This window comes from Symphalangus syndactylus, chromosome 8 (assembly GCF_028878055.3).
Source record: "Symphalangus syndactylus isolate Jambi chromosome 8, NHGRI_mSymSyn1-v2.1_pri, whole genome shotgun sequence".
In the NCBI taxonomy this organism is placed as follows: Eukaryota; Metazoa; Chordata; class Mammalia; order Primates; family Hylobatidae; genus Symphalangus; species Symphalangus syndactylus.
The window spans coordinates 75,737,005-75,763,128 of NC_072430.2; the positions used below are offsets into that span (position 1 = coordinate 75,737,005).

Below are 26,124 nucleotides of genomic sequence, written 5' to 3' on the forward strand. Positions count from 1 at the left end.
GAAATCAAGCAACACAGAATGAGGGACTATGATGTTATCAAACTCTTCAACTGGGTGTTTCCTCTCTGAGAAACAAATACAGAGAAATATCATATTTCTTCTAAGACTCTATTGATTATAAATGATATCATTAATTTAATAACAGCTTTCCAAAGGGGAAAAGCACTGCTTGCAGTAAATATAATCTTTGATATATAGATTTTCATAAATATAGTAACTTTTCAATAAAAAATAGTACCTGTATTTCTACAAATATGCTAACATTTGCTATTTATTTATTTATTTATTTATTTTTGAGACGGAGTCTCACTCTGTCACCCAGGCTGGAGTGCAGTGGCGCAATCTCGGCTCACTGCAAGCTCCGCCTCCCGGGTTCACGCCATTCTCCTGCCTCAGCCTCTCCGAGTAGCTGGGACTACAGGCGCCCGCCACCACGCCTGGCTAATTTTTTTGTGTTTTTAGTAGAGACGGGGTTTCACCGTGGTCTCGATCTCCTGACCTCGTGATCCGCCCGCCTCGGCCTCCCAAAGCGCTGGGATTACAAGCGTGAGCCACCGCTCCCGGCCAACATTTGCTATTTTTAATAGCAGCAAAATTGAACAGGAAGAAATTCAAATTCCCAATAAAACAGTTAAGTAGATACAATTTTATGCTGTTAATTGGGCAATATGACTTGATAATAAAATCACACCAAATGACAAAAACAGAACATAAAATATTAGGCACACATTTGATCATAAATATGTCAAAATTTACCTAAGTTTCTCAAATGAAAGTGGCTTAAAGATTAAAACATTGATTGCCTCCTGGAAAGAGAAACTGAATAGCTGGGAGAAATAATTTTCATAGCATACTCTATTGTACCTTTTAAATTTCAAAACATATGAATGTATTAACTATGCAACAACAACAAGAAACAGACCTGGTCTTAGAAACAATGGCTTCTTTATAGACTAAGTCTTTCGCATATTCTTCTTCACGGTAAATTTGGTAATTTGGCAAATATATTTTTTAAACTAGTTGGCATTAGTTACTGTGGACCCAAGGTTTTTAAAAAAGCTTATTATATATGAACATCAAAAAACCTAGCCAAATATAGCTAGTGATCTGAAATAATCGACACTAAGATATATAAAATTTTAAATTAAACCACAATGATACACCGCTATGTAAATGTAAATGGACATTGCTAAATTTGACATCTTGCTGCTTCTGTTAGTAATGCTTACATTAGATAACATACCATTCTATACCATACCTTTGCTGGATTTTTTTCACTCATGAAATCACCAAAATTAGCTTCTAATTCTCTAATTGCTTAAATTTCCCTCATTAAATTTGCTGCCTATTTTTTAAAAGAGATATAAGCATTAATATTAAAACAGACTTAGATACTTTCTATTTTTCAGTATTCTGTTGTCATTTCTTTGTTCTAGAACTGAGCTTAAAAGATACATAAAAGGGAACAAATCTCATTTTGAATGAGGGTTACCCATATATACAGAAATGGAAAGAATAAAAAACTTCCATTTAATCTTATATTATATGAATTTTTTAATGAGAAAATCAACTAAAGCTGACAGCAAAAGTTAGTGGGGAAAAGGATGTAATTTTGAGATGTCACCATGCCTCCACAGTGCCTAAGGCCGAGGGGCTATATACAGGATTAGGCCTATTCAACCTTCTGCCCTCTCAATCCTACCCCTGGGGCAAGGTTCACAAAGAGGTTGGAGACTGGGCCCTGCTTGTGCCAAGTCCTTTGTTTATTTCCTTCTTTGATCTGTTGTCTCCTATAGATTGAAATGATTTCCCTCCAACCACAAAATATCCAATCTAAGCAACTCATTATAAAGTCTTCCCTTATAGAGACTGATGAAAATCTAACTTCAATTTATTTAAGGTCACATCAACTCCAGATGAACACAATATGTGCATACAAAATAACCAGATAAACAGTAAAAGTCACAGAACTAGTTGTCACTAGGACTGACTCAAGAGGAACAGGAACAGACAGTGACTCAGCCTTGCACACCACCAACCGTTCATACTTTTGTAAAGCAATAGGAAATGCTATGGTTCTTTCTAAAATAGGATAGTGATAGTTTAAAAGAAATAAATTGCAATGTGCTCATTGCTGCGTGATGATATATGCGAGGAGGGTGTTACGAATTAACACTACATACACTCCTAACTAGGGTAAGGGAAGTGCTATGATCTGAATGTTGGTGTTTCCCCACAATTCATATGTTGAAACTAATATCCAACATTATAGTATTAAGAAGTAGGGCCTTTTGGGAGGTGATGAAGTCATGATGGTTCTGCCCTAGTGAATGGGATTAGTGCCCTTATAAATGAGGTTGAAGGGAGCTGCTTTGTCTCTCCTACCATGCGAGCACACAGCAGCAAGGTGCCATCTTGGAAGCAGAGAGCAAGCCCTCCCTCACCAGACACTGAATCTGCTGGTACCTTGATCTTGAACTTCCAGCCTCCAGAACTGTGAGCAATAAATTTCTGTTGTTTATAAATTACTCCGTCGAAGGTATTCTTTAATAGCAGCCAAAATGAACTAAGACAGCAAGAATGAAAATCCCTGTGTACCTATCATAAGCCACTTTTGACATATATAAGGATTTTCAACTTGTATGCATATCTATATGTGTTCACACAAGTATGTAGGCATAAAGTTGGACCACACTAATTCCTGGGGATGAGAGGTGGAGGAGCTGTTTCCAAACTACTCTTTAGAGATATACAAGCTCGGCTTGCTGAGGAAGACATCGAATTCTTCATCATAAGGAGCTGGCTAGTTACAGATCTGGGCCCCCAGGATTAGTAAATGCTCCACCTAACATGTGGGCTTTTTGCTTTACTGATATGAAGGGAGGGTGTGTGTATGCGGTGTGTGTAGACGCATGTTTAAGCTGAGAAAAAGCATGAGAGAGTTGAAAGATTCTAGGTTTGGAAGACTGCTGACCTAGATTGTCACAGATTTTGCATTCAGCATAACCATTCCATTCCCACAACCGTGCTATCTGCCTCACAGAGGTCTTGTGCACTACTAACTCATGTGAGAGCACTATGCAGACTGAAAGCAAGACACAAAGGGAAAGAATGTGTTCTCCAGAAAGTGTGCTCGCATAGGGTTGTGAAAATTCACCTGCAACATTAGCACTTTGCTGAGTAATAAGTCTTGAGTTTCATGACTTCCATCGACTCAGGAGTATATACTCTCCGAAAGAGGTAATGCAGTCAGCTAGGTAACTTTATCACTAATCTCTGATTTGAATTTAACAATTAAAAAAGAACAGGTACTTACCAAAGAGACCATTAGAAAGTACATATAGGTTAGTCCATTTAGCTTTTTTAATATTCTGCTTTGTTAATTTGGAAAGATATTTAAATTTATTCTCACTTAAGTTTCTGGATCTATCCAAAAAACTACATAATTACTTTATCTTTAAAAACTACTACAAACATCATTAATAAAAGTAATAAACAAGTCACAGACTGGCAAAAAAATATCCACAACACATCTATTTGACAAAGGGCTGTATCCATCCTGTATAAACAACTTCTACAAATAGTAAAAAATATGAAACCTAATAAAATGTAGGCAAAAGACTTGAACAGATACTTCACACACACACACACATACACGAATAGCCAATAAACACATGAAAAGATAATCAACATCTTTACGAATCAGGAGAATGCAAATTTAAACCACAATAAGATATTATTTCATATACCTACAATGATTACTATCAAAAACACTATAGATATCAAACATTAGTGAAGATGTGGAGCAACTGGGATACTTGTACACTGCTGAGACTATAAAATGATCCATCCACTTCTAAGAACTGGCAGTTAATTTAAATTGAATATATATCGACTCTATTCTACTCTTAGATACCCAAGAAAAATGAAAATATAGGTTGACAAAAAGATTTGTACAAGAATGTTTACAGCAACCTTATTTGTAACAGACAAAAACCCAAACATCCATCAATAGAAAAATGGATAAACTGTGGTAAATTCGTACAATGAAATACTACTCAGCAAAATTTAAAACAAACACAAACCTGATACCCACACAAGGATGACTCTCTGAAAACATGTTAAACAAAAGAAGCCAGCCATGAAAGAATGCATCTCGTGCACTCCATTTACATGAAATCCAAGAACAACAAAACTTGAGACAGAAATCAGAAGTGTGGTTGCATGGGGTAAGGGAGAAGGGACGGACTGGAAAGAGGCATGAACGAATTTTCTGGGGTGAAATGTTCATTATCTTAGGTGGTGATTACATGGTTGTATACAATTGTCACAATTCATTGAGCTGAATACCTAAAATCTGTTCCTTTTAAAAATGTTAATTATACCTAAAAAACCAAATATGTAAATATGTCATATTCATATACTTATTAAAAGAAGGAAGGAAAGAAGCAAGAAAGTCACTATAAAGTTGAATAGGGTCATCTAGATTTATTCTGACACAAATCAATGATTTGATTCCCCCAAGAGGACATTATAGAATAAAAGGACTTGGTCTAAAAAAATCAGAATACTTGGGTTCACATGAAACCTCCAGCATATATTAGCTGTGTAAATTGAGGTAAGAGAGTTAGCCTTTTTGGACTTCTGTTTCTCATCTACCTATTTTATAGAGGGTGACAATAATGCATAATAATGTACTTTGAAAATTCTAGGTTGACATTAAGGTACTATTTTTGCCCACAACAGATATCATAATCAAACGTTCAATTATATTTGTGTCTTCTAATAAACATACATTTGTACATACAAATATTATGTGTAAACATATATACATAGGTGGTCCCCAACTTAACAATGATACAACTTACGGTTTTTTGACTTTATGATGGTGCAAAAGCAACATGCATTCAGTAGAAACAATACTTCAAGTACCCATACAGCCTTTCTGTTTTTCACTTTCAGTACAGTATTCAACAAATTACATGAGATATCCAATACTGTATCATAAAACAGGCTTTGTGTTTTATGATTTTGCCCAATTATAGGCTAACATAAGTGTTGTGAGCATGTTTTAGGTAGGATAGGCTAAGCTATGACATTCAGAAGGTTAGGTGTATTAAGTGCATTGCTGACCTAAAAATTTCCAACTCATGATAGGTTTATTACAATGTAACCTCATTGTAAGTCGAGGAATATCTGGGTGTGTGTGTGTGTGTGTGTGTGTGTAGAGAAAGATAGAGATTTTCTAATAGAAAAATAAACATATGGTCTGATAAGAATGGTTTACCTATGAGAACAACAGGAAAAATTATTTAAAACCTACTGTTACATATTTAATACTCATACAACACTCAACATTCATAAGAGACATTTACTGAGCAACTGTATACACACACATACAATCTTACCCCATCTCCACCTAAAAAAAGGTCAAGCAATTTAAAAAAATTATTATTATTTGTAGAGATGGGGGGTCCCACTATATTGCACAAGCTGGCCTTGAACTCCTGGGCTCAAGCCATCTTCCCACCTCAGCCTTCCAAAGTGTGGAGGTTACTACAGTCGTGAGCCACCACACCTAGCCAAGGTCAGGCAATTTAACCTAGAGTTCAATTTATAGATACTACAAACAAATAAACATGTTGGGATAGCACATCTAAGTTATCATAAATTCTGAACGAGTAAGTTTTTTGAGAAGATTTTGATATAGATATAAAACAAAAGTTTGGTTAATATTCACAATGAGATTTAAAAATCTGAAAATGGGCCGGGTGCTGTGGCTCACATCTGTAATCCCAGCACTTTGGGAGGCCGAGGCGGGTGGATCACGAGGTCAGAAGATCGAGACCATCCTGGCTAACATGGTGAAACCCCGTCTCTACTAAAAATACAAAAAATTGCCAGGCATGGTGGCGGGCGCCTGTAGTCCCAACTACTCGGGAGGCTGAGGCAGGAGAATGGCGTGAACCCGGGAGGCGGAGCTTGCAGTGAGCCAAGATCACGCTACTGCACTCCAGCCTGGGTGACAGTGCGAGACTCCATCTCAAAAAAATAAAAAGAAAAATCTGAAAATGCATAATCTGTTTATACTACTATTCCCAAAGGTTATATACTACTTCTAAAATAAGACATTCCACTGTGACTCCCTCTTTCCTGTAGTAAGTGAGAGTTGCTTGCATTTCCAATCAGGAAGTCAGAGTCAACAAAACTTCCATCTGGTTTTAAAAAGCATGTGTGTGTGAGTGTGTGTGTGTGTGTGTGTACGCATGTGCATACATATGTCTATGCATAAGAGCATGTACACATGTATATGAAAACATTAGAAGGAAATACACCAAAACATTAGCAATCAAAAATAAAACAAAACTGACATTTAGTAATACCTCCCTCTGTTCAAGGCAAAAAAAAAAAACACCTAAAAAACTTAGGCTTAAAAATCGGAAAAGACCTAGATGTAAAAGCTAAAACTATAAAACTCTGAAAAGAAAAAAAGAGGCATACATATAAAGTCAATTTCTATATACCAGAAAAAAAAGGCATACATCTTCATGATCTTGGATTAATGACTTCTTAGATGTAACAACAAAAGCACAAACAACAAAAGAAAAAATAGATTAAATGAACTTCATTAAAGCCCAATTCTTCAAAAGACATCATCAAGAAAATAAAAAATATCTGAAAAGGGACTCATATCTAGAATATATAAAGAACTCTGTAACCCAAAAAACAATCCAATTTAAAAATAGGCAAAAATTCTGAATAGACATTTTTTCAAAGAAGATATACAAGTGGTCAATATGCACACAAAAAGATGCTCAACATTGTCAGTCATTAGACCACAACAAGGTATCACTTTTCATTCAATAAGATGGCTATAGTAAAAAGACAGACAATAAGAAGTGTTAGCAAAGATGTGGAAGGTAGCTGTGCATGATGGCACATGCCTGTGGTCCCAGCTACTCAGGAGGATGGGGCAGGAAGATCACTTGAGGCCAGGAGTTTGAGGCTGTAGCATGTGATGTTCACACCTGTGAACAGTCACTGCACTCTCAGCTTGGGCAACATAGTGAGACGCTGCCATTATTTAAAAAAAATACACACACACACACACACATATACTAGCAAAGATATAGAGAAATCAGAACCTTCACACTACTAGTAGGGATGGAAAAGGATGTAGCCACTTTGAAAAACAGTCTGGCAGTCCTGAAAATGCTAATTAGAGTTGTCATATGACACACCAATTCCACTCATATGTATATAACCAAGAGAAATGAAAACATGTCCATGCAAAACCTTATACACCAATATTCATAGCAGCATTATTCATAATAGTCAAAAGGTAGAAACAACTCAAATGTTTATCAACTAATGAATGAATAAGCAAACTGTAGTATATCCATATATTCAGCAATAAAAACGAATTAAGTACTGATACATGCTACAACACAGATGAACTTTGAAAACACGCTAAGTGAAAAAAGTTAGGCACAGTGTCATGCTTACAAAAGGCCACATATCATGATTCCTTATTTATTTATTTATTTTGAGATAGAGTCTCTCTCTGTTGCCCAGGCTGGAGTGCAGTGGGCGCAATCTCTGCTCATTGCAACCTCCGCCTCCCAGGCTCAAGTGATTCTCCTGCCTCAGCCTCCCAAGTAGCCGGGATTAGAAGCAGCTGCCACCACGCCTGGCTAATTTTTGCATTTTTTATAAAGATGGGGTTCCACCACGTTGGCCAAGCTGGTCTCAAACCCCTGACCTCAAGTGATCCACACACCTCAGCCTCCCAAAGTGCTGGGATTATAGGCATGAGCCACCATGCCCAGCCTCCATTTACATAAAATATTCAGAATTGGTGAATTTATCAAAACAGAAAGTATATTAATAGTTACCTAGAGGCCAAGTGCAGTGGCTCGTATCTGTAACTCTAGTACTTTGGGAGGAGGAGGCAGAAGGATTGCTTGAGACCAGGAGCTCACAGCCAGCCTGGGCAAGTAAGACCCTGTCTCTACGAAAAACTTAAAAATTAGCTGAGGGCAGTGGCACACACCTGCAGTCCTAGCTACTCGGGAAGCTGAGGTGGGAGGATTGCTTAAGCCGGCAGTTCAAGGTTGCTGTGAGCCTTGATCGCACCACTGCACTCCTGCCTGGGCAATACAGTTGCCTAGGTCTTACGGATGGGGTGGGAAGATTGAGAAGTGATAGCTAAAAGGTACTGCGTTTCTTTCTGTGTTGATAAAAATGTTCTAAAATTGACTGTGGTGATGGTTTCACAACAAAACACTGAATTATACACATTAAATGCGGGAATTGTATGGTATGTTAAGTATATCTCAATAAAGCTGTTTTTTTTTTTGTTGTTTTTTTTTTTGAGACAGAGTCTCACTCTGTTGCCCAAGCTGGAGTGCAGTGGCACGATCACAGCTCACTGCAACCTCCGCCTCCTGGGTTCAAGTGATTCTCCTACCTCAGCCTCCCAAGTAGCTGGGACTACAGGCATGCGCCACTTCACCTGGCTAACTTTTTTGTATTTTCAGTAGAGACGAGGTTTCACTATGTTGGCCAAGCTGGTCTCGAACTCCTGACCTCAGGTGATCCACTTGCTTCAGCCTCCCAAAGTACTGGGATTACAGGCGTGTGCCACCGCCCCCGGCCTAAAGGTGGTATTTTTAAAATTTGCATGAAACATTCAGGTATTCAATGAATAAGTGAATATATGAAAGAACAAATAAATGAAAACCTATATCAAGGTGAAAGAATATGGATTTGGAGATAGAAGTGGTTTGAACCACAATTTTGATATTTACTAAGTCAAAATTTGGATTTCACTAAGGTTTTAGTTTTTTCAACTCTAGTTGGGAATAATAATGAGATAATCCCTATAAAATGTTCAGCCCAGGAAGAAAAGTATCTATTCCTCATTAGCCGATTCGAGCTACATCAAAAGCAATAATCAGCATCAACAATAGTAGCAACGTTTTAGTTAAGTTGGGTGTTAGACGCATGGATGCTCATTTTACTATTATTCTGTAATTATATTGTTTGTATTCTTTTGCATGTATCAAAAATCACAGGCCTTGGCCAGCCTGGTGACTCACACCTGTAATCCTAAAACTAGGAGGCCAAGGCAGGTGGGCTGCTTGAGCCCAGGAATTCGAGACCAGCCTGGGCAACGTGACAAAATCCCATCTCTACAAAAAATACAAAAATTAGCAGAGGATGGTGGCATGCACCTGCAGTCCCAGGTTGGGGAGGCTGAGAGATGGGAGGAGCCCTTGAGCCCAGGAGGTCAAGGCTGCAGTGAGCTGAGATCGTGTCACTCCACTCCAGCCTGGGCAACAGACTGAGATCCTGTCTCAAAAAAGAAGAAGAACGAACAAACAAAAAACAAAAATCACATGCCTTTAAAAACAGATCATAAAGACCGGGTGTGGTGGCTCACGCCTGTAATCCCAGCACTTTGGGAGGCCGAGGAGGGTGGATCACCTGAGATCGGGAGTTCGAGACCACCCTAACATGGAGAAACCCTGGCTCTACTAAAAATACAAAATTAGCCGGGCGCAGTGGCACATGCCTGTAATCCCAGCTACTAGGGAGGCTGAGGCAGGAGAATCGCATGAACCTGGGAGGTGGAGGCTGTGGTGGGCCGAGATTGTGCCATTGCATTCCAGCTTGGACAACAAGAGCAAAACTCCATCTCAAAACAAAAACAAAAACAAAAACAAACCAGATAATAAAACAAAACATACAACAATAACAAAATATATAATGCCCAAGGACTAGAGATTTTCACTTCTAGGTCACTTCATGATCTAGTCAACACACACCATTTTTCCGAAAAGGGAATATTGTCATTTCCATAGCAATAAAATTTCCCTCTCATCTATAGGGAACTCAAGGCCTAGGTCTTAGCTATTCCTTCCTCTGGGAAAAAAAGCCTAGAACTCAGTTTGAGCCATTTCTTCCTAATTAACCTGCAATAAGTTAATGCATTAGGTGCATCATTAAAATTGGGTAATTTTTGGAAGAACAGCAGCATTCTTCTCACTAGTGGCACTGACAGCACTCAGCCAAAAGCCATAAGGACACCGTACATCGTATCACCACCACTACTCAGGATGGTGAGGACTCAGGGTCAGGCTCACAGACAGCCACTCTTCACAGTGTTAATCTGGTGGCTGTTTGCCAGGTATCATTTAGGAAATGGAGTATCCTATCTCCCACACAGCCTGATAGTCTATAAAGAGAGACTCATCCTTTTTAAGACTTTATTCTCTGTTGAAATTTATAGACTTTGGGGAGAAACAGTGAATTATGCTTTAACAATCATTTATACCACAGTATAACTGAATTTGTCAGTAGAAACTCAATAATTGCACTTTTTTCTTCTTCCCTGAAAGAAGAGATTTAGAGCAAAGGGGGAAGCAGAAAACGTTTGTGGTGAAGAACTGCAGACAACCTTATCATTCTGCCTAGAGTCCAACTATTTTTCATGCTGCCAATTTCCCACTAGACAATCCATCAAAGCCTCCAGAAATGAGTCATGATTAAGGAAGAGATTTAGAGTGTCAGCACAACCCTCAAGGCACCCCAGACTTCAACAGAAATTCCTAAAGTTCAAACCTATAAACAGGGTCTGTAGCTAGGAAGAACAAAGGAACTAAACATCTTATTTTGGTTTAACCACTTAGGTCACATGTCAGACATGGAAACAGGTCAGCTTCATGGCCAAAAACCTGGATATTGCAAATGGAAACAAATAATTAGCTACATGGAACAGAAAGAGCATGACTTATATTTCTGGCAAAGGTATGCATGTGCTGTGATAAAAATGACTTAGAAAGCTTCTTAACCAAACAGAAACTTAAAACGACCAAGAAAAAGAATATTTATGATTGGCAAAGGTTCTCTCTCTAGACAAGAACCAATTACAGAATCTAATTGGAATAAAGGAAGGAGAGAAACTTCATTTTTGGTGATCCACCTAAGCAAAAGTTTTATTCTATGTCCACTGTTAACTCTTCATGAAAAAAGAAATGTAGCCAAAGAGATTTCCTTCCTGAGAATGTGCTGGGGCATGCATACAGGCACACACACACCCACACAGCAGTCCACCTCTTCCAAAGCAACTCTGCAGAGGACTCAGGTATGTGCCACACTGACACATATCAAAGAGAACCTGGAGCAACCTCTCTCTCTCTCTGACCCCCGAGGCAGTGTCTCTGAATTAAACGTTGCCAAGGTCACTGACCTCATCACTTCAGGTTTCACAAGCAACTGAGGAAGTTTTAGCCAAGACTGTCAGCCAATTCAACTGGAAGTTATTAATGTTTCCAAGAACAAAATGGACTAAACAAGTCTTAAACAAACCATGTGTTATCAAATATGAAACAAATACCACAAATGAAATTAGTTGAGCTGCAAATAGATTTAAGAATTGGTCCAAAGCCAATGTCATGCTTACACTTTAAAGACAGAAACCTTTGTGCGCTAAGTAAATATCTGAGTCTCTTGGTTCAGAATTTCTGTCAATAGCTGAAATGTAGTTACCATTATTATTGTTTGCCATACCCTCTGGCCTCTAAAGAAGAAAAATTATTATTAAACAATCGCTTACTCAGTCCTATACCTAAGATATAAGGGCCCAATTAATCAGCCATCTCGCACTTGTTTTAAAGTTCCAGTTAACATATACGAATGGTAACTCTACCCACTACTATATTTTCTGTACTCTATTTCTTAAAAGGCATAGGAATTAGAACTTTTTAAAAAGTCTGGAAGGTAATGCTTTAGGAGCATCAAAGAGATAGAGCTGATGAAAATGCTACCTTTTTTTTTATTATACTTTAAGTTTTAGGGTACATGTGCACAATGTACAGGTTTGATACATAGGTATACATGTGCCATGTTAGTTTGCTGCACCCATCAACTCATCATTTACATTAGGTATTTCTCCTAATGCTATCTCTCCCCCAACCCCCAACCCCATGACAGGCCCCAGTGTGTGATGCTCCCTGCCCTGTGTCCAAGTGTTCTCATTGTTCAGTTCCCACCTATGAGTGAGAACATGTGGTGTTTGGTTTTCTGTCCTTGTGATAGTTTGCTGAGAATAATGGTTTCCAGCTTCATCCATGTCCCCGCAAAGGACAGGAACTCATCCTTTTTTATGGTTGCATAGTATTCCATGGTGTATATGTGCCACATTTGCTTAATCCAGTCTGTCATTATGGGCATTTGGGTTGGTTCCAAGTCTTGCTATTGTGAATAGTGCCGCAATAAACATACATGTGCATGTGTCTTTACAGTAGCATGATTTATAATCCTTTGGGTATATACTCAGTAATGGGATTGCTGGGTCAAATGGTATTTCTAGTTCTAGATCCTTGAGGAATCGCCACACTGTCTTCCACAATGGTTGAACTAATTTACACTCCCACCAACAGTGTAAAATGGTTCCTATTTCTCCACATCCTCTCCAGCATCTGTTGTTTCCTGACTTTTTAATGATCACCATTCTAACTGGAGGAAAATGTTACCTCTTTTCTACACTCAAAACCCATTAGCTTTTACAATAAAATTTAAAACTTATTCCATATGATTATTGAGAAAATATGCTTAGAATCCCTTGAGTTCAAGGGAAATGCCACTCAGATATCTATTATATCTGAGCAAAAAGGTCAACAGAATATATTTGTCAAAAGAAGCGCCTAACAGTAATACTTACACAGCCTCCAGCAAGAACTTCTGCTGGAAGTGGAACAGAGCCATCTCTTCTGGTAAATTTGTCCCGAACAAAATCATTAACCTAATTAGAAAGACAACATCAGTTAACCAAAATTCCCAACCATTTCTCTTCTGGCATACTGTTGCTTTTCCAAGTCAACAAAATATTCGTCTTATGATAAAATTAAAAATTATCAAATGCTTACATGCAAAATTAAACTTTTACAAATTCTGTGATACTGTGCCAGTGTTGGCAGCATCAATTTTAGTTTTGTTTTTGAGACAGGGTCTCGCTCTGTTGTTCAGGCTGGAGTGCAGTGGCATGATCATAGCTCACTACAGCCTCAAACTCCTGGACTCAAGCAATCCTCCCACATCAGCCTCCTGGCATGCGTCACCACACTTGGCTAAATTTTAATTTTGTTGTTGTTGTTGTTTTGGTAGAGCTGAGTTCTTACTATGCTTATGCTGGTTTGGAACTCCTGGTCTCAAGTGATCCTCCCACCACCCAAAATGCTGGGATTATAGGCATGAGCTACCACACCCAGCCTTGATTTTAGTTTTTTGGCTTAATGGTAATCTAAACAAATGACATAAATTCAGTTAGAGAGAAACTTACAGTCAGTTTAATGGCCTTTTCTGGAGCAACCCCTATAAGTTGTGGTATCAGACCTAGATAAAGGGACAGAATCATCAGCAATATAGATGTACCAGACATGAATACACAAGCCCAGCAACAAAGAGTTTCCCCATATTATTTACCCATCAAACATTGCAGAGTTTTCATTAAAATGGGAAAAAGATTATCCTGAAAACTCTGTATACATATGTAATCATTATTTACAAATGCAGTATAACGTCACGTTTTCTTGAGGCTATAAATCCTCTTCTTAAGCATGCTTACTTTAAAGCCTAGTTATCCAACACCTCCCAAAAAGTCCATGAAGAAGAAACAGAGCCATGGGTCTTCTCTATTCTGGGAACACTGCCAATAACAATGTAACCAAATTCCCTCCCTTATTACAATCAACAACATATAAACATACACAGACACTGTACACTTGGAAAAGCTCTGAAAAGCATGCTGTTAAGCATACCCAGATTTTGCCACAAACTATGCTACCTACATAATGGCATACAGTGGCTTGGTTATTATAGAATACTAACTCCCATAATCTTCTCTTCAGAGAAACACAGCATTCAATATTCATTTATTTAAAAGGAAGCCAAAACTGCAAAGAAAAATGCAGTTTTAAGTATTGTTTAATGAGTATCTCCTATAAGCAAAAACATATGCCTGTTGTATTCTTATTTACTAATATATGTCAAGCTTAAGACATTTTAAAAGAATCCCCTCAAAACAAAGGAAATCATAATCCTTAGAAAGTTAAATTTCCCAGGCTGGTTGTAAACTGGAAAAGAAAAAAATAAACAATTCAACATCTGTTGGGCTCAGCTTTCTAAAGCACACAGCTTATCCAAATTGTTAGCATACTTTTTTGCATACATTTTTTAAAGATGCTAACAATAAACATTTTATATCCTTTAAATCATCCAGCCAAAGGGGAGTTATATATGTGTTTGCCTGCTTGCTGACTGCTGATCTTAAGCCTGCTTTGAGGATACTGCTGAGTGATTTTCCATAAGTTGAGAGCCACAAGTAATTATACATATAGGCTACTGTCAGTCAGACTGAATTATCAATGATACACACAAAGCCACACACACCTTTCATGGGTAGCAGACTGATTTAAAAGAACAAATCAGCAGATGGCAGTCTTAACTCTCTAACTCTCGTGATTATCAGGGTCTATTACTTTTAATCTAACTCCCATACAACCATGTCAGCATGCATATTTGTTTTACAACTCGCCTCAATAAGGCTCATGGAATTTAATAAAGTACTGATTTGTGTCATTTTACCATTGTTGGCTGCAAAGAAATTTAGCTAATCTGTCAACAATTTTGTCAATCATCTGACAGAATAATGGACCAGTTCCAAGCAATATATGACAATCTCAATAATCATAGTGCTCACATACAGGACTCCTACAATCTTCTCCCTAATACAAAAGTCTCTCATTTAAAGAACTGCTTTTATGAGCTTACATCCTGAATAAAACCAACAATCCCCTCCCCTACTTGCTATATTGCATCCATTTAATTAACATGACATCTCTCTCAAATGAAATCTTCTGTAAGCATCTAGCCACTGAGAAGGCTAAACTATGCAGTAAATATCTAGGTTCCTTTTAATAGGGGACATTTTCATTGCAATTTAAAAGTATACCAAAGAGGAGAAAGGTCATTATTCAACAAAGAAATATTAGAGATATCAAGGAAAAAAACAACCTTAATGCCACTCAACCTTGATTCCCCATTAAATAAAATCTGGATATGCAGGGTTTAATCAGTTAAAACAAGCATTCACATGGAAAGGTCTGCATTCTGGATATTGCATGCCTTTCCACAGGGTACATGCTGTACAGGTGGAATTCAAAGAGGCTACAGTTCTGAATATTTGAGGAAAACTCATCACATTCATTCTCAAGAGCAGGGTACTTGAGCCTAGTTTGATTTCGGAATGACTCTCTCCTCTTATTCTATATATAATGCTAAAAATGAACATCCTTGTGACCCTCTACTTCAATTATGAGTTTATCGGAGTTATATTTTTTGCTTGAATACCTGTATATAAAATGCTAACCAGAGGTGTTTTTTTTCTCCTGTCCATGAGCATAAAGCTTTGTTCGGGCCCAGTCTTTCTTAGGAAGATTTCTAAGCCAAATAGTTCAACAGAGCTCAGAATAGGCTAGGGATTAATGAGCTTGTGTGTGCAAACAAACAAGTACAGTAAATTACATAAATGGCCTGGACTTGAGCATGTAGAGAGTATTTTCGAAGAATCCCAAGTGGCGCCCAAAGAGATTAAAAAATTAATCTCCCTCCCAAAGGAAACCCTATATTCTAATGTGAAAACACATACATGAAAGTCATTCTCTCTCCAAAGAGACAAGTTCCTACAAAGACAACGGGGGTGGGGAGAATTCTGCATGGGGCACAGTGCTGCCTCTGATGCCAACTGCACTGTGCTCAGTCTAGAGTGGCTGCTAACATTCCCTGCGAAAGAAAATCTCTCTGTTTTGACTGTACACCTCTGAGCTAAGTGGGGAAAGGAGCAAGAATTAGACTTGGAACCAAAGGGTTTTCCTTTTTTTTTTTTAACCTTCAGATGGCTCATTGGAAAAAATTTATAAATGGTCCCTGAAAGAGACAAAAACATTTGATATTTCTTTCAGCTGAAACAAATACATGGAGGGTAAACTCGTCTTTGAGTGGTATCCTGGATTCTCTTTCACAGAAAAGGAGAAGTATTTCTCCTCTTTAATTCTTTGAGAAAAGCAGCTCTGTATTTCTTAGCTATCATCCTTGTATTCCACCTGCAGATATGTGCCTTGGTTTGTAGGAGCATGGTGACATAGACCCATGTTGGGACAAACACACAATTTGGATACCAAGAAATATAAACCGCAAGAAGAAGAAATGAAGACCTTGTTTGCAGATTAATATTGCTAATCGCCAGAAAGAATGTAAAAAGGGAAATGAGCAAAGAGAAAATAAAAAGAGAGAAACAGACCTAGACTGGCTAGGCATACTACATATTGGCTTCCATAACTACTGAGTTAAAATCTGCTGCAGGTGAGATCAAATCACTAACTTCAGCAGCTGGGATTTGCTTACTCACCCCGGTAGAGTCCAAAGAAGCCCTCATAACGCAAGACTTTCTTAAAACAGTCAAAGCTGTTTTTGTACATCAGCTCCCCAACAACAGAGCCAGAGCCACGCTGGTTTTGCATTCGGGTCTTCACCAGATCTATAGGATACACTGCGGTGGCTCCCACAGCTACAAACAGAACAATTTTTAGGCTTAAAAAACGACACAATTAAATGGAGCGTCCATAAGGATGACAAATCTTATCTTAAAGGATGAGAAAATAAAACACAATATGTATTCTCACAAAAGAGACTTTATTATTTTTCTTTCCCTCACACACACCTTAGGGATAGCAGGCTATAACAACCACTGAAATCCATAAATACAGCTGAGCTGCTTCAGAAAACAACTGTCAAGAATGCTCTTTGATATCTTAGGTTCATAAATTACAGAGTGGATTATCGAGTGTCACTTCCCAAATTAGATAATCAACACTCAGTTTTCTATAATAACAACATTAAACTATTATGTATAACATTTATTTATATTTTCCATTAAATGCCTAAATATTATGCCAGTTACTTCTTAAAATGACTATATCCGTACACTAGGTGGCTACAATTTTAAAATTTAGTTTAATAAAGCATCTTGGTAAATTAATCATAGTTACAACCATAACTGGAGACACACTTCAACATTATCCTATCCCTATGTATAGAATTTGGTTTAAAAGAAAATATGGCTATGCTTTAGAATTTCTCAGGGACTGAAAAATTTATTTACATGAATGAGAGTATTACATATTTTGACTGTTGAAAGCCAAAACCTGGTTTGCAACTTCTAAAACTGAGAGTGAAAAGAAAAAAAAAGTCTTTTGAGTTCAGGCTTATCTTTAAAAATCGTAAGCATTTTAATCACACCTGCTAGTTTCTTCTCAACAAAGCAACTTCAGATTGTACACATTTTCTAAGTAGAGTATTTAAGCGAAAACAGTCTCTCAAATTTTGGCTGTGAACAGGGAGGGAAGGAAGGTTCATTTTTTTTTTTTTTTTTTTGAGAAGGAGTCTCGCTCTGTCGCCCAGGCTGGAGTGCAGTGGCGCAATCTCGGCTCACTGCAAGCTCCGCCTCCCGGGTTCACGCCATTCTCCTGCCTCAGCCTCTCCGAGTAGCTGGGACTGCAGGCGCCCGCCACCACGCCCGGCTAATTTTTTGTATTATTGGTAGAGATGGGGTTTTACCGTGGTCTCGATCTCCTGACCTCGTGATCCGCCCACCTCGGCCTCCCAAAGTGCTGGGATTACATTTTTGCAAATAAACATCAAGTCCAGATATTGTTAAGCAAGTGATAAGGGAAAGGAAAACATATAAGCAGAAAAGCATAAGTGAGTCACTTTGAGAGGTTGTTTTATTTCACGAGGTTCTAGGATTCATATCCCAAATCTCAATTTCTTTCTTTTTTTTTTAGTTTTACTTTAGGTGTGGGGTATATATGAAGGTTTGTTACATAGGTAAACACATGTCATGGGCATTTGTTGTACATATTTCATCGCCCAGGTATTAATCCCAGTATCCAATAGTCATTTTTTCTGCTCCCCTCCTTCCTGCCACCCTCCCCCACAAGTAGACCCCAATGTCTGTTGTCTCCTTCTTTGTGTTCATAAGCTCCTATTTAGTTCCCACTTATAAATGAGAACATGTGGTATTTGGTTTTCTGTTCTTGCATTAGTTTGCTAAGGATAATAGCGAATCTCAATTTCTTAACCTGCCCCATAAACACAGTCTCATTTTCCATTTTTTCATACTGGCCTTAGCCAGTATAATTAAGGTGAGTGCAGCACTGCATCCCAGACTTTCACATCATTATAGAGGTTCTGTCCTGAAGACAGACTGGAGCCAGAGGGTCACAGCCATTGCTATGACAAGTCCCCTGATCATAGGTAAAAATAAAGAACACTTCTGAAAGCCCTAAAGTCGTGACCCATGGGAACAATGAACTGCACCTTTGCTGATCTGCCTCAGTCTGGTGAGATAATATTACATTAACACAAGCCTCAAACAGCACACAGACATGTCACTCACCTCCAGCAACTGAGCCCAGAGTGAATCTGTAAGCAGACTCGGCAATCTGGAGCCAGATAGGCCTGCCTAACCCAGGAGACTGCTGCAGAGAAGAAAACGGGTAAAAAAAAATCTTGAAAGAGCACACAGCAAGTGAAAAAGCTACAATTTGATTATTTTAAGACAAGAAAAAACAAAACCTAAAAATGATATTGTTAATGCAGTAATATCTTTTCCAAAAGAAGAAAATAGGATATTCATGCAGCCAAAAATGAAAGCAATGTATTTAAAAATAGGTAACTCTATCATCAGCATTTAAAAACCATGTTAGGCCAAATACAGTAGCTTCCCCCTTACCCCAATTTTTACAAGCCTATTAATGCCTCATTTATCTGCTACTGTTGGGGGAATACACTATCAGTTTACAGAAGTGAATCTTTCAGGTACACAAGCATTTCAGTTATAAAATTTTTTTCCTTCTTTAACTAACTTAAAATTTAAAAAGCTTTCTAAAGTGTATAAAAATTAACTTGATTCTTAAATCAGAGAATATTGATCATAATCTACCATCTCTAATGACTACTGTCATAGTTCTAACATAAAAATCTCTAATAATAAAAAAGAGAAAATTCCACCAGATGTTATTTCCACAGGTATCCCATAGCATAAAGAAAAGATCTAAGATAACTTGTCTATACTAGTGTGTCAGTCTTGTTCTTTAATATTTTCACTATGAAAAGACCTTCTATACTATGTAAACAGTATGAAATGACAGAATAAACTAAATAAAAAGTTCACATACTTGCCAATGTCTTAATTATATGTACATAAATCTAATATACATTATAAAATTACATATAAGACATATTTTAAAGTATATACAAAAATAGAAATTATAGAAGAATGATATAAATATTTCTAAGTAACTTTATATTTCACTGATTAATTAACGCAAAAATATTCTTTTTTTTTTGGAGACAGGGTTTCACTCTGATGCCCAGGCTGGAAAGCAGTGGCACAAACATGGCTCACCACAGCCTCAAATTCCCAGGCTCAGGCCATCCCAATGTCTCAGCCTCTGAAGTAACTAGGACTACAGGTGCATGCCACCATGCCCAGCTAATTTTTAAATTTTTTGGAGAGATGGGGTCTGTTTATGTTGCCCAGTCTGGTCTCAAACTCTTGAGCTCAAGCGATCCTCCCACCTCAACCTCCCGAAGTGATGGGATTACAGGCATAAGCCATCTCACCTGGCACAAAAATATTCCTGCTACTACTTTCGAATACCAAAATCCATGGATGCTCATGTCCCTGATCTAAAATGGTGTAGTATTTTCACATAACCTATGCACATCCTCTTGTATTCTTTAAATCATCTCTACATTACTTCTAATGCCTAATATAAGGTAAATAAGATGTAAATAGTTGTTATACTGTATTTTTAAATTTTGCATTTTTTTATTGTTGTAGTGTTATTTTTTATTGTTTGTTTTTTCCCAAATATTTTCCAACCACAGTTGGTTGAATCCAAGGACATGGAACTCAAGCAGATGGAGGACCCACTATATTGAATATGTTTCAGTATAATTAACTGAATATGCTTCAATGAGTTTCTAAAATGTTGATTAACCAGTTAATTCTGATACTTTGTTTCAAAGACAACAGTTGAAAACATATACACAATCTGTCCTTTCAAGGCAATGATGATATTTAATCTCATATACTTTGAAGGAATTCAAGTTATGGCATTGCTACAGATTCAATGCTTGTGACTCCCCAAAATTCATGTGTTGAGACCCTACTACCCAACGTAATTGTATGTGAAGGTGGCAACTTTGGGTGGTAATTAGGTCATGAAAATGGAGCCCTCATGATAGGATTAGTGCCATTGTAAGAAAAGACACAAGAAAGACAACCTCCCTCTATCTCTCCCTCATATAACAAGGATGTAACAAGAAGCCTGCTGTCTACAGACTAGGAATAGGGCCCTCGCCAGTAACTGAATTGGCCAGCACCTTGATCTTGTACTTTCTAACCTCTAGAACTATGAGAAATAAATGTTTGTTATCTAAACCACCTATGGTAATTTGTAATAGGAGTCCAAACAAAGACAGGCATTTTAGCTTACATTTTAAAATCAATATAGCTATTATGCTACCTACTAAACACATTGGCATATGTTTTGAACTTCTTTAAAAATGCACTGGGCCGGCGCAGTGGCTCATACCTGTAATCTGAGCATTTTGGGAGGCCAAGGTGTGCGGATCACTTGAGTTCAGGAGTTCAAGACCAGCTTGGCCAACATGGTGAAACCCTATCTCTACTAAAAATACAAAAATTAGTCAGGTATAGTGGCAGGTGCCTATAATCCCAGCTACTTGGGAGGCTGAAGTGGGAGCATCACTTGGACCTGGAGGTGGAGGACCAGCTGTGAGCTGAGATCACATCACTGCACTCCAGCCTGAGTGACAGAGCAAGACTCCGCCTCAAAAAAAAAAAAAAAAAAAATATATATATATATATAGAACGTTATTTCCCCCACTTAGAGTTTCTCAATCACAAAACTGGATGAAAATAAACCTCATTCTCATAGATTATGAATTATTTTCAATCATGCATCCTTTCAAAAGAATATGTTGAATTAAAACTCATAGAATAAAAAGCCTATGATCCTAAATAAGCATCAAGTAACCACTAACACCCTTATTCATATAAAAGGCTTCACCTGTATTCAACCACATACATTTTTCTTTATACTTTCTTCCCTTAAAGAATGTTTATAAGCCCTACAAAACCCTATGAAAACTGAAGGATTATACTGTGCTTTAATTCTTTGCTAAAAACATTTCTAACTATAAATACCCAAATGCCTTTTGACAGAAATGTCACCTTCACCCTTATTAAATAACATTTAAAAGAAAACATACAATATATGGTTAGCAACTTTTTTTAAGGCTTAGTTATCACTTATGGCTCGCTTGTATTCAGGTATGTAAATTAATGTAATTAATGCTATGGATTTCACTTTATGAATATTCATAAATGAAATGCTATCACTATCATCCCTATTAATGACTGTGTACTGAATTTTTAGCATTTAGGCTGAAGGAAAACACTCAGCACTAAGAAGATTGCCTGCCGTGAGCAAATGGGCCAAAGGAAAAGACGCTCTTTCCCTTAAGGTTATGAATATGATCATAAAGTTTGATATTTAACAAGGTTAATTAGTGTTTTTCAAAACAAGAGTTGAGAATCTTAAATGATTTTTAACCTACTCCCTAAGCATATGTGTATGATAGGAAATAAGTTGAGACCTCATTTAAAGAGATGTTCTCTTCATTTTTTTGTTATAGGTATCTCATTTTGTAAGTGAGAATTAGGTCTAGTGAGGTGGCTCATACCAGTAATCCCAGCACTTTGGGAGGCTGAGGCAGGCAGGATCACTTGAGCCCAAGAGTTCAAGACCAGCCTGGGCAACATGGTAAAACTCCATCCTGCCGCCAGGCGCGGTGGCTCACGCTTGTAATCCCAGCACTTTGGGAGGCTGAGGCGGGCGGATCACGAGGTCAGTAGATCGAGACCACGGTAAAACCCCGTCTCTACTAAAAATACAAAAAATTAGCCGGGCGTGGTGGCGGGCGCCTGTAGTCCCAGCTACTCGGAGAGGCTGAGGCAGGAGAATGGCGTGAACCTGGGAGGCGGAACTTGCAGTGAGCCGAGATTGCGCCACTGCATTCCAGCCTGGGCGACAGAGAGAGACTCTGTCTCAAAAAAAAAAAAAAAAAAAAAAAAAAAACTCCATCTCTACAAAAAATACAAAAGCTAGCCAGGCATGGTAGTACACGCCTGTGGTCCCAGCTACTTGAGAGGCTGAAGTGGAAGGATCACTTGAGCCTGGGAGGTTGAGGCTGCAGTGAGCAGTGATGATGCACCAGATAAGGCAAGATTATGTCAGCTAACAAGTCAAACCTGCCCAAACCACACTGCCAACTCAATAGGGAGAACTACCTCTTTCAAATGACACACTATTAATGGGTAGAATAAAACGGAGAAATAGCTAAAGTTTTTATATTGAGCATGGGAAGAGGGGAAAAAAGGCTAGATTCTATATAAACAAAAATGTATGACTGGAATGGCAAAATAAGGCTAAAGAAAACAAAACAAAATTTTTCTGTCTGCAAATTACATCTATGACTTCAATAGTCTGGGATTTGAATTCAATATTCCTGGCCTTACAAATAAGATTAAAACCTAAAGCCATGACAGTATAGGAGAAGGAGATGGAGGAAAATATATATATATATACGTAAAATATACATAATATATAATACGTATTATATATAAATATTATAATATATTAATATATATAATATGTATTATATATTAGTATATATAATACGTATTGTAATACGTATTATATATACTAATATATATATATAATTTTTCCCCTGAATGCTAAACAATACATACTTTTCTCTCAGCAAAAAGGGTGTTGTGTTAAACACTATAGTAAGTCTTCAAATCTAATAATTTAAATGAGTTAAATTTAAATGAGTTAAATGACTAATAAATAATAGCTAATAATAGACTAATAAATAAACCTAATTTTCTTTTTGAGAACAGACTTCCATTTGTGGTAAAATATCACAGGTGAAAGAGGTAAAATGTTCCAAAAAAAAGGAATTCCTAAATGGACCATAATGTCTTCCTATATGTGCTCATGAATCCAAAATTCAAAGAAGGTCCACAGAAATGCAAATTACACAAAGAAAACAAAGTCCTACGTCTAAGGAATGCTATACACAAAATAAAGATAAAAATAATTCTAATATGCAGCCATAAAAAAGAATGAGATCCTGTCTTTTGCAGGGACATGGATGGAGCTGGAGGCCATTATCCTTAGCAAACTAACACAGGAACAGAAAACCAAATACCATATGTTCTCACTTATAAGTGGGAGCTAAGTGATAAGAGCTTATTATGAACACAAAGAAGGAAACAACAGACACTGGGGTCTACTTGAGGGAGGACTGGGGGAGAAAGGAGAGGAGTGAAAAAGATAACTATTGGGTACTGGGCTTAATACCTGGGTGATGAAATAATATGTACAAAAAAACCCCATGACACATGTTTACCTATGTAACAAACCTTCACATGTACCCCCAAACTTAAAAGTTAAAATAATAATTCTTAATAATTCTAACAATGTTTTGACAGAACACAATCCAGCTTATATTCCATAGTTTTTTTAGTGAGTGGCCTATAGCTTTAATATAATTTCCCATAGAAACAAAACATTTTTAAAGAAAGTACATATATACCCAAGCAGGTCTATCACAGATCATTTATCCCATAGAGTTGAAAAAGTAATTATGTAATATACAGTAAAGAAAAAGAGAAGGTTTGTTTTCCCATTTTCACATAGGGCCAAAATTGGTCTATAACCTGGTTTTAATATCCAAACTGTTACATGCTTCAAAAATATACATCCTCTACTTTCTGCAACCCACCTCCTCTTTTATCTCACTTCCGTCAAATCAAAATTTCCATTTCTCTCACTGTAGGTCATCTTAATAGCACAACATATTTATCTGTTCTACTGTTGGTGAGTATTTAGATTCCAATATTTTTGCAATTGCAAATAATGCAGCTATAAACATTCCTTTTTTTTTTTTTTTGAGACAGAATCTCCTTCTGTTGCCCAGGCTAAAGTGTAGTGGCACATTCCTGGCTCACTGCAACCTCTACCTCCTGGGTTCAAGCAATTCTCATGCCTCAGCCTCCCGAGTAGCTGGGATTATAGGTGCGCACCACTATGCCTGGCTAAATTTTTTGTATTTTTTGTAGAGATGGGGATTCATCATGTTAGACTCCTGACCTCAAGTGATCCACCCACCTCAGCTTCCCAAAGTGCTGGGATTACAGGCGTGAGCCATCACGCCCGGCCTAAACTTTCTTGTACATATCTCTTAACACACATGTGTAAACATTTTTGTTAGGGACTACACCCAGGAGAGGAACCGACAGGTCACGGGGTATGCATTTCTTCAACTGCAGTGGTACTGACAAATAGTTTCCAAAGTTGTGATGCTAGCAATTTCCATTCCTTCACCTCTTGAACAACACTTGCCATTGTCAGAGTATAATTTTGATCAATCTGCTTCCTTCCTTCCTTCCTTCCTTCCTTCCTTCCTTCTTTCCTTTCCTTCTTTCTTTCTTTCTTTCTTTCTTTCTTTCTTTCTTTCTTTCTTTCTTTCTTTCTTTCTTTCTTTCTCTCCCTCTCTCTCTCTCTCTCTCTCTCTCTCTCTCTTTCTTTCTTTCTTTCTTTCCTTTTTCTTCTTTCCCCTCTCTGGCCCAGGCTACAATCTACTCGGCTTCCTACTGCCCGCGCCGCGGACTGCCTGGGACTGCCGGCGCCCGCCACCGCTGCCTGCCTTTTCTCCTTCGGATGCAGGCACGCGTTCGCCATCTTGGCCACGCTGGTCGCCAGCTCCTGACGCCGAGTGCTCTGCCCGCCTCAGCCTCCCGAGGTACTGGGACTACGGACGGAATCTCGCTCACCCAGTGCTCGGTGTTGCCCGGGCTGGAGGGCGGTGGCATCGTCTGGCCTCGCGGCAGCCTCTACCCCCCGGCCGCCTGCCTTGGCCTACCAGGGTGCTGGGATTGCAGCCCCTGCCCGGCCGCCGCCCCATCTGGAAGGTGGGGAGCGCCTCTGCCCGGCCGCCCCGTCTGGGAGGTGAGGAGCACCTCTGCCCGGCCGCCCCGTCTGGGAAGTGAGGAGCGCCTCTGCCCGGCCACCCACCGTCTGGGAAGTGAGGAGCGCCTCTGCCCGGCCACCCACCGTCCGGGAAGTGAGGAGCGCCTCTGCCCGGCCACCCACCGTCTGGGAAGTGAGGAGCGCCTCTGCCCGGCCGCCCCGTCTGGGAAGTGAGGAGCGCCTCTGCCCGGCCACCCACCGTCTGGGAAGTGAGGAGCGCCTCTGCCCGGCCACCCACCGTCTGGGAAGTGAGGAGCGCCTCTGCCCGGCCACCCACCGTCTGGGAGGTGAGGAGCGCCTCTGCCCGGCCGCCCCGTCTGGGAAGTGAGGAGCGCCTCTGCCCGGCCACCCACCGTCTGGGAAGTGAGGAGCGCCTCTGCCCGGCCACCCACCGTCTGGGAAGTGAGGAGCGCCTCTGCCCGGCCACCCACCGTCTGGGAAGTGAGGAGCGCCTCTGCCCGGCCACCCACCGTCTGGGAGGTGAGGAGCGCCTATGCCCGGCCGCCCCGTCTGGGAAGTGAGGAGCGCCTCTGCCCGGCCACCCATCGTCTGGGAACTGAGGAGCGCCTCTGCCCGGCCACCCATCGTCTGGGAAGTGAGGAGCGCCTCTGCCCGGCCGCCCCGTCCGGGAAGAAGTGAGGAGCGCCTCTGCCCGGCCGCCCCGTCTGGGAGGTGAGGAGCGCCTCTGCCCGGCCACCCATCGTCTGGGAGGTGAGGAGCGCCTCTGCCAGGCCACCCATCGTCTGGAAAGTGAGGAGCGCCTCTGCCCGGCTGCCCCATCTGGGAAGTGAGGAGTGCCTCTGCCCGGACACCCATCGTCTGGGAGATGAGGAGCGCCTCTGCCCGGCCGCCCATCGTCTGGGAAGTG

General features: G+C 39.3%; 1 protein-coding gene across 2 annotated transcripts in view; it reads right to left on the reverse strand.

Annotated features, from left to right (window-relative positions):
• Positions 1 to 26,124, reverse strand: part of SLC25A12 (solute carrier family 25 member 12) — a 238,474-nt gene that overhangs the window by 12,920 nt on the left and 199,430 nt on the right. For both annotated transcript variants that reach the window (XM_055289716.2, XM_055289717.2), the window contains exons 10-13: positions 18,521 to 18,602; positions 16,472 to 16,630; positions 13,346 to 13,398; positions 12,728 to 12,808 (exon numbers count right to left, since the gene is read on the reverse strand). In XM_055289716.2, coding sequence (XP_055145691.1) covers positions 12,728 to 12,808; positions 13,346 to 13,398; positions 16,472 to 16,630; positions 18,521 to 18,602 — 375 coding nt within the window. The remainder of the gene's footprint in view (positions 1 to 12,727; positions 12,809 to 13,345; positions 13,399 to 16,471; positions 16,631 to 18,520; positions 18,603 to 26,124) is intronic.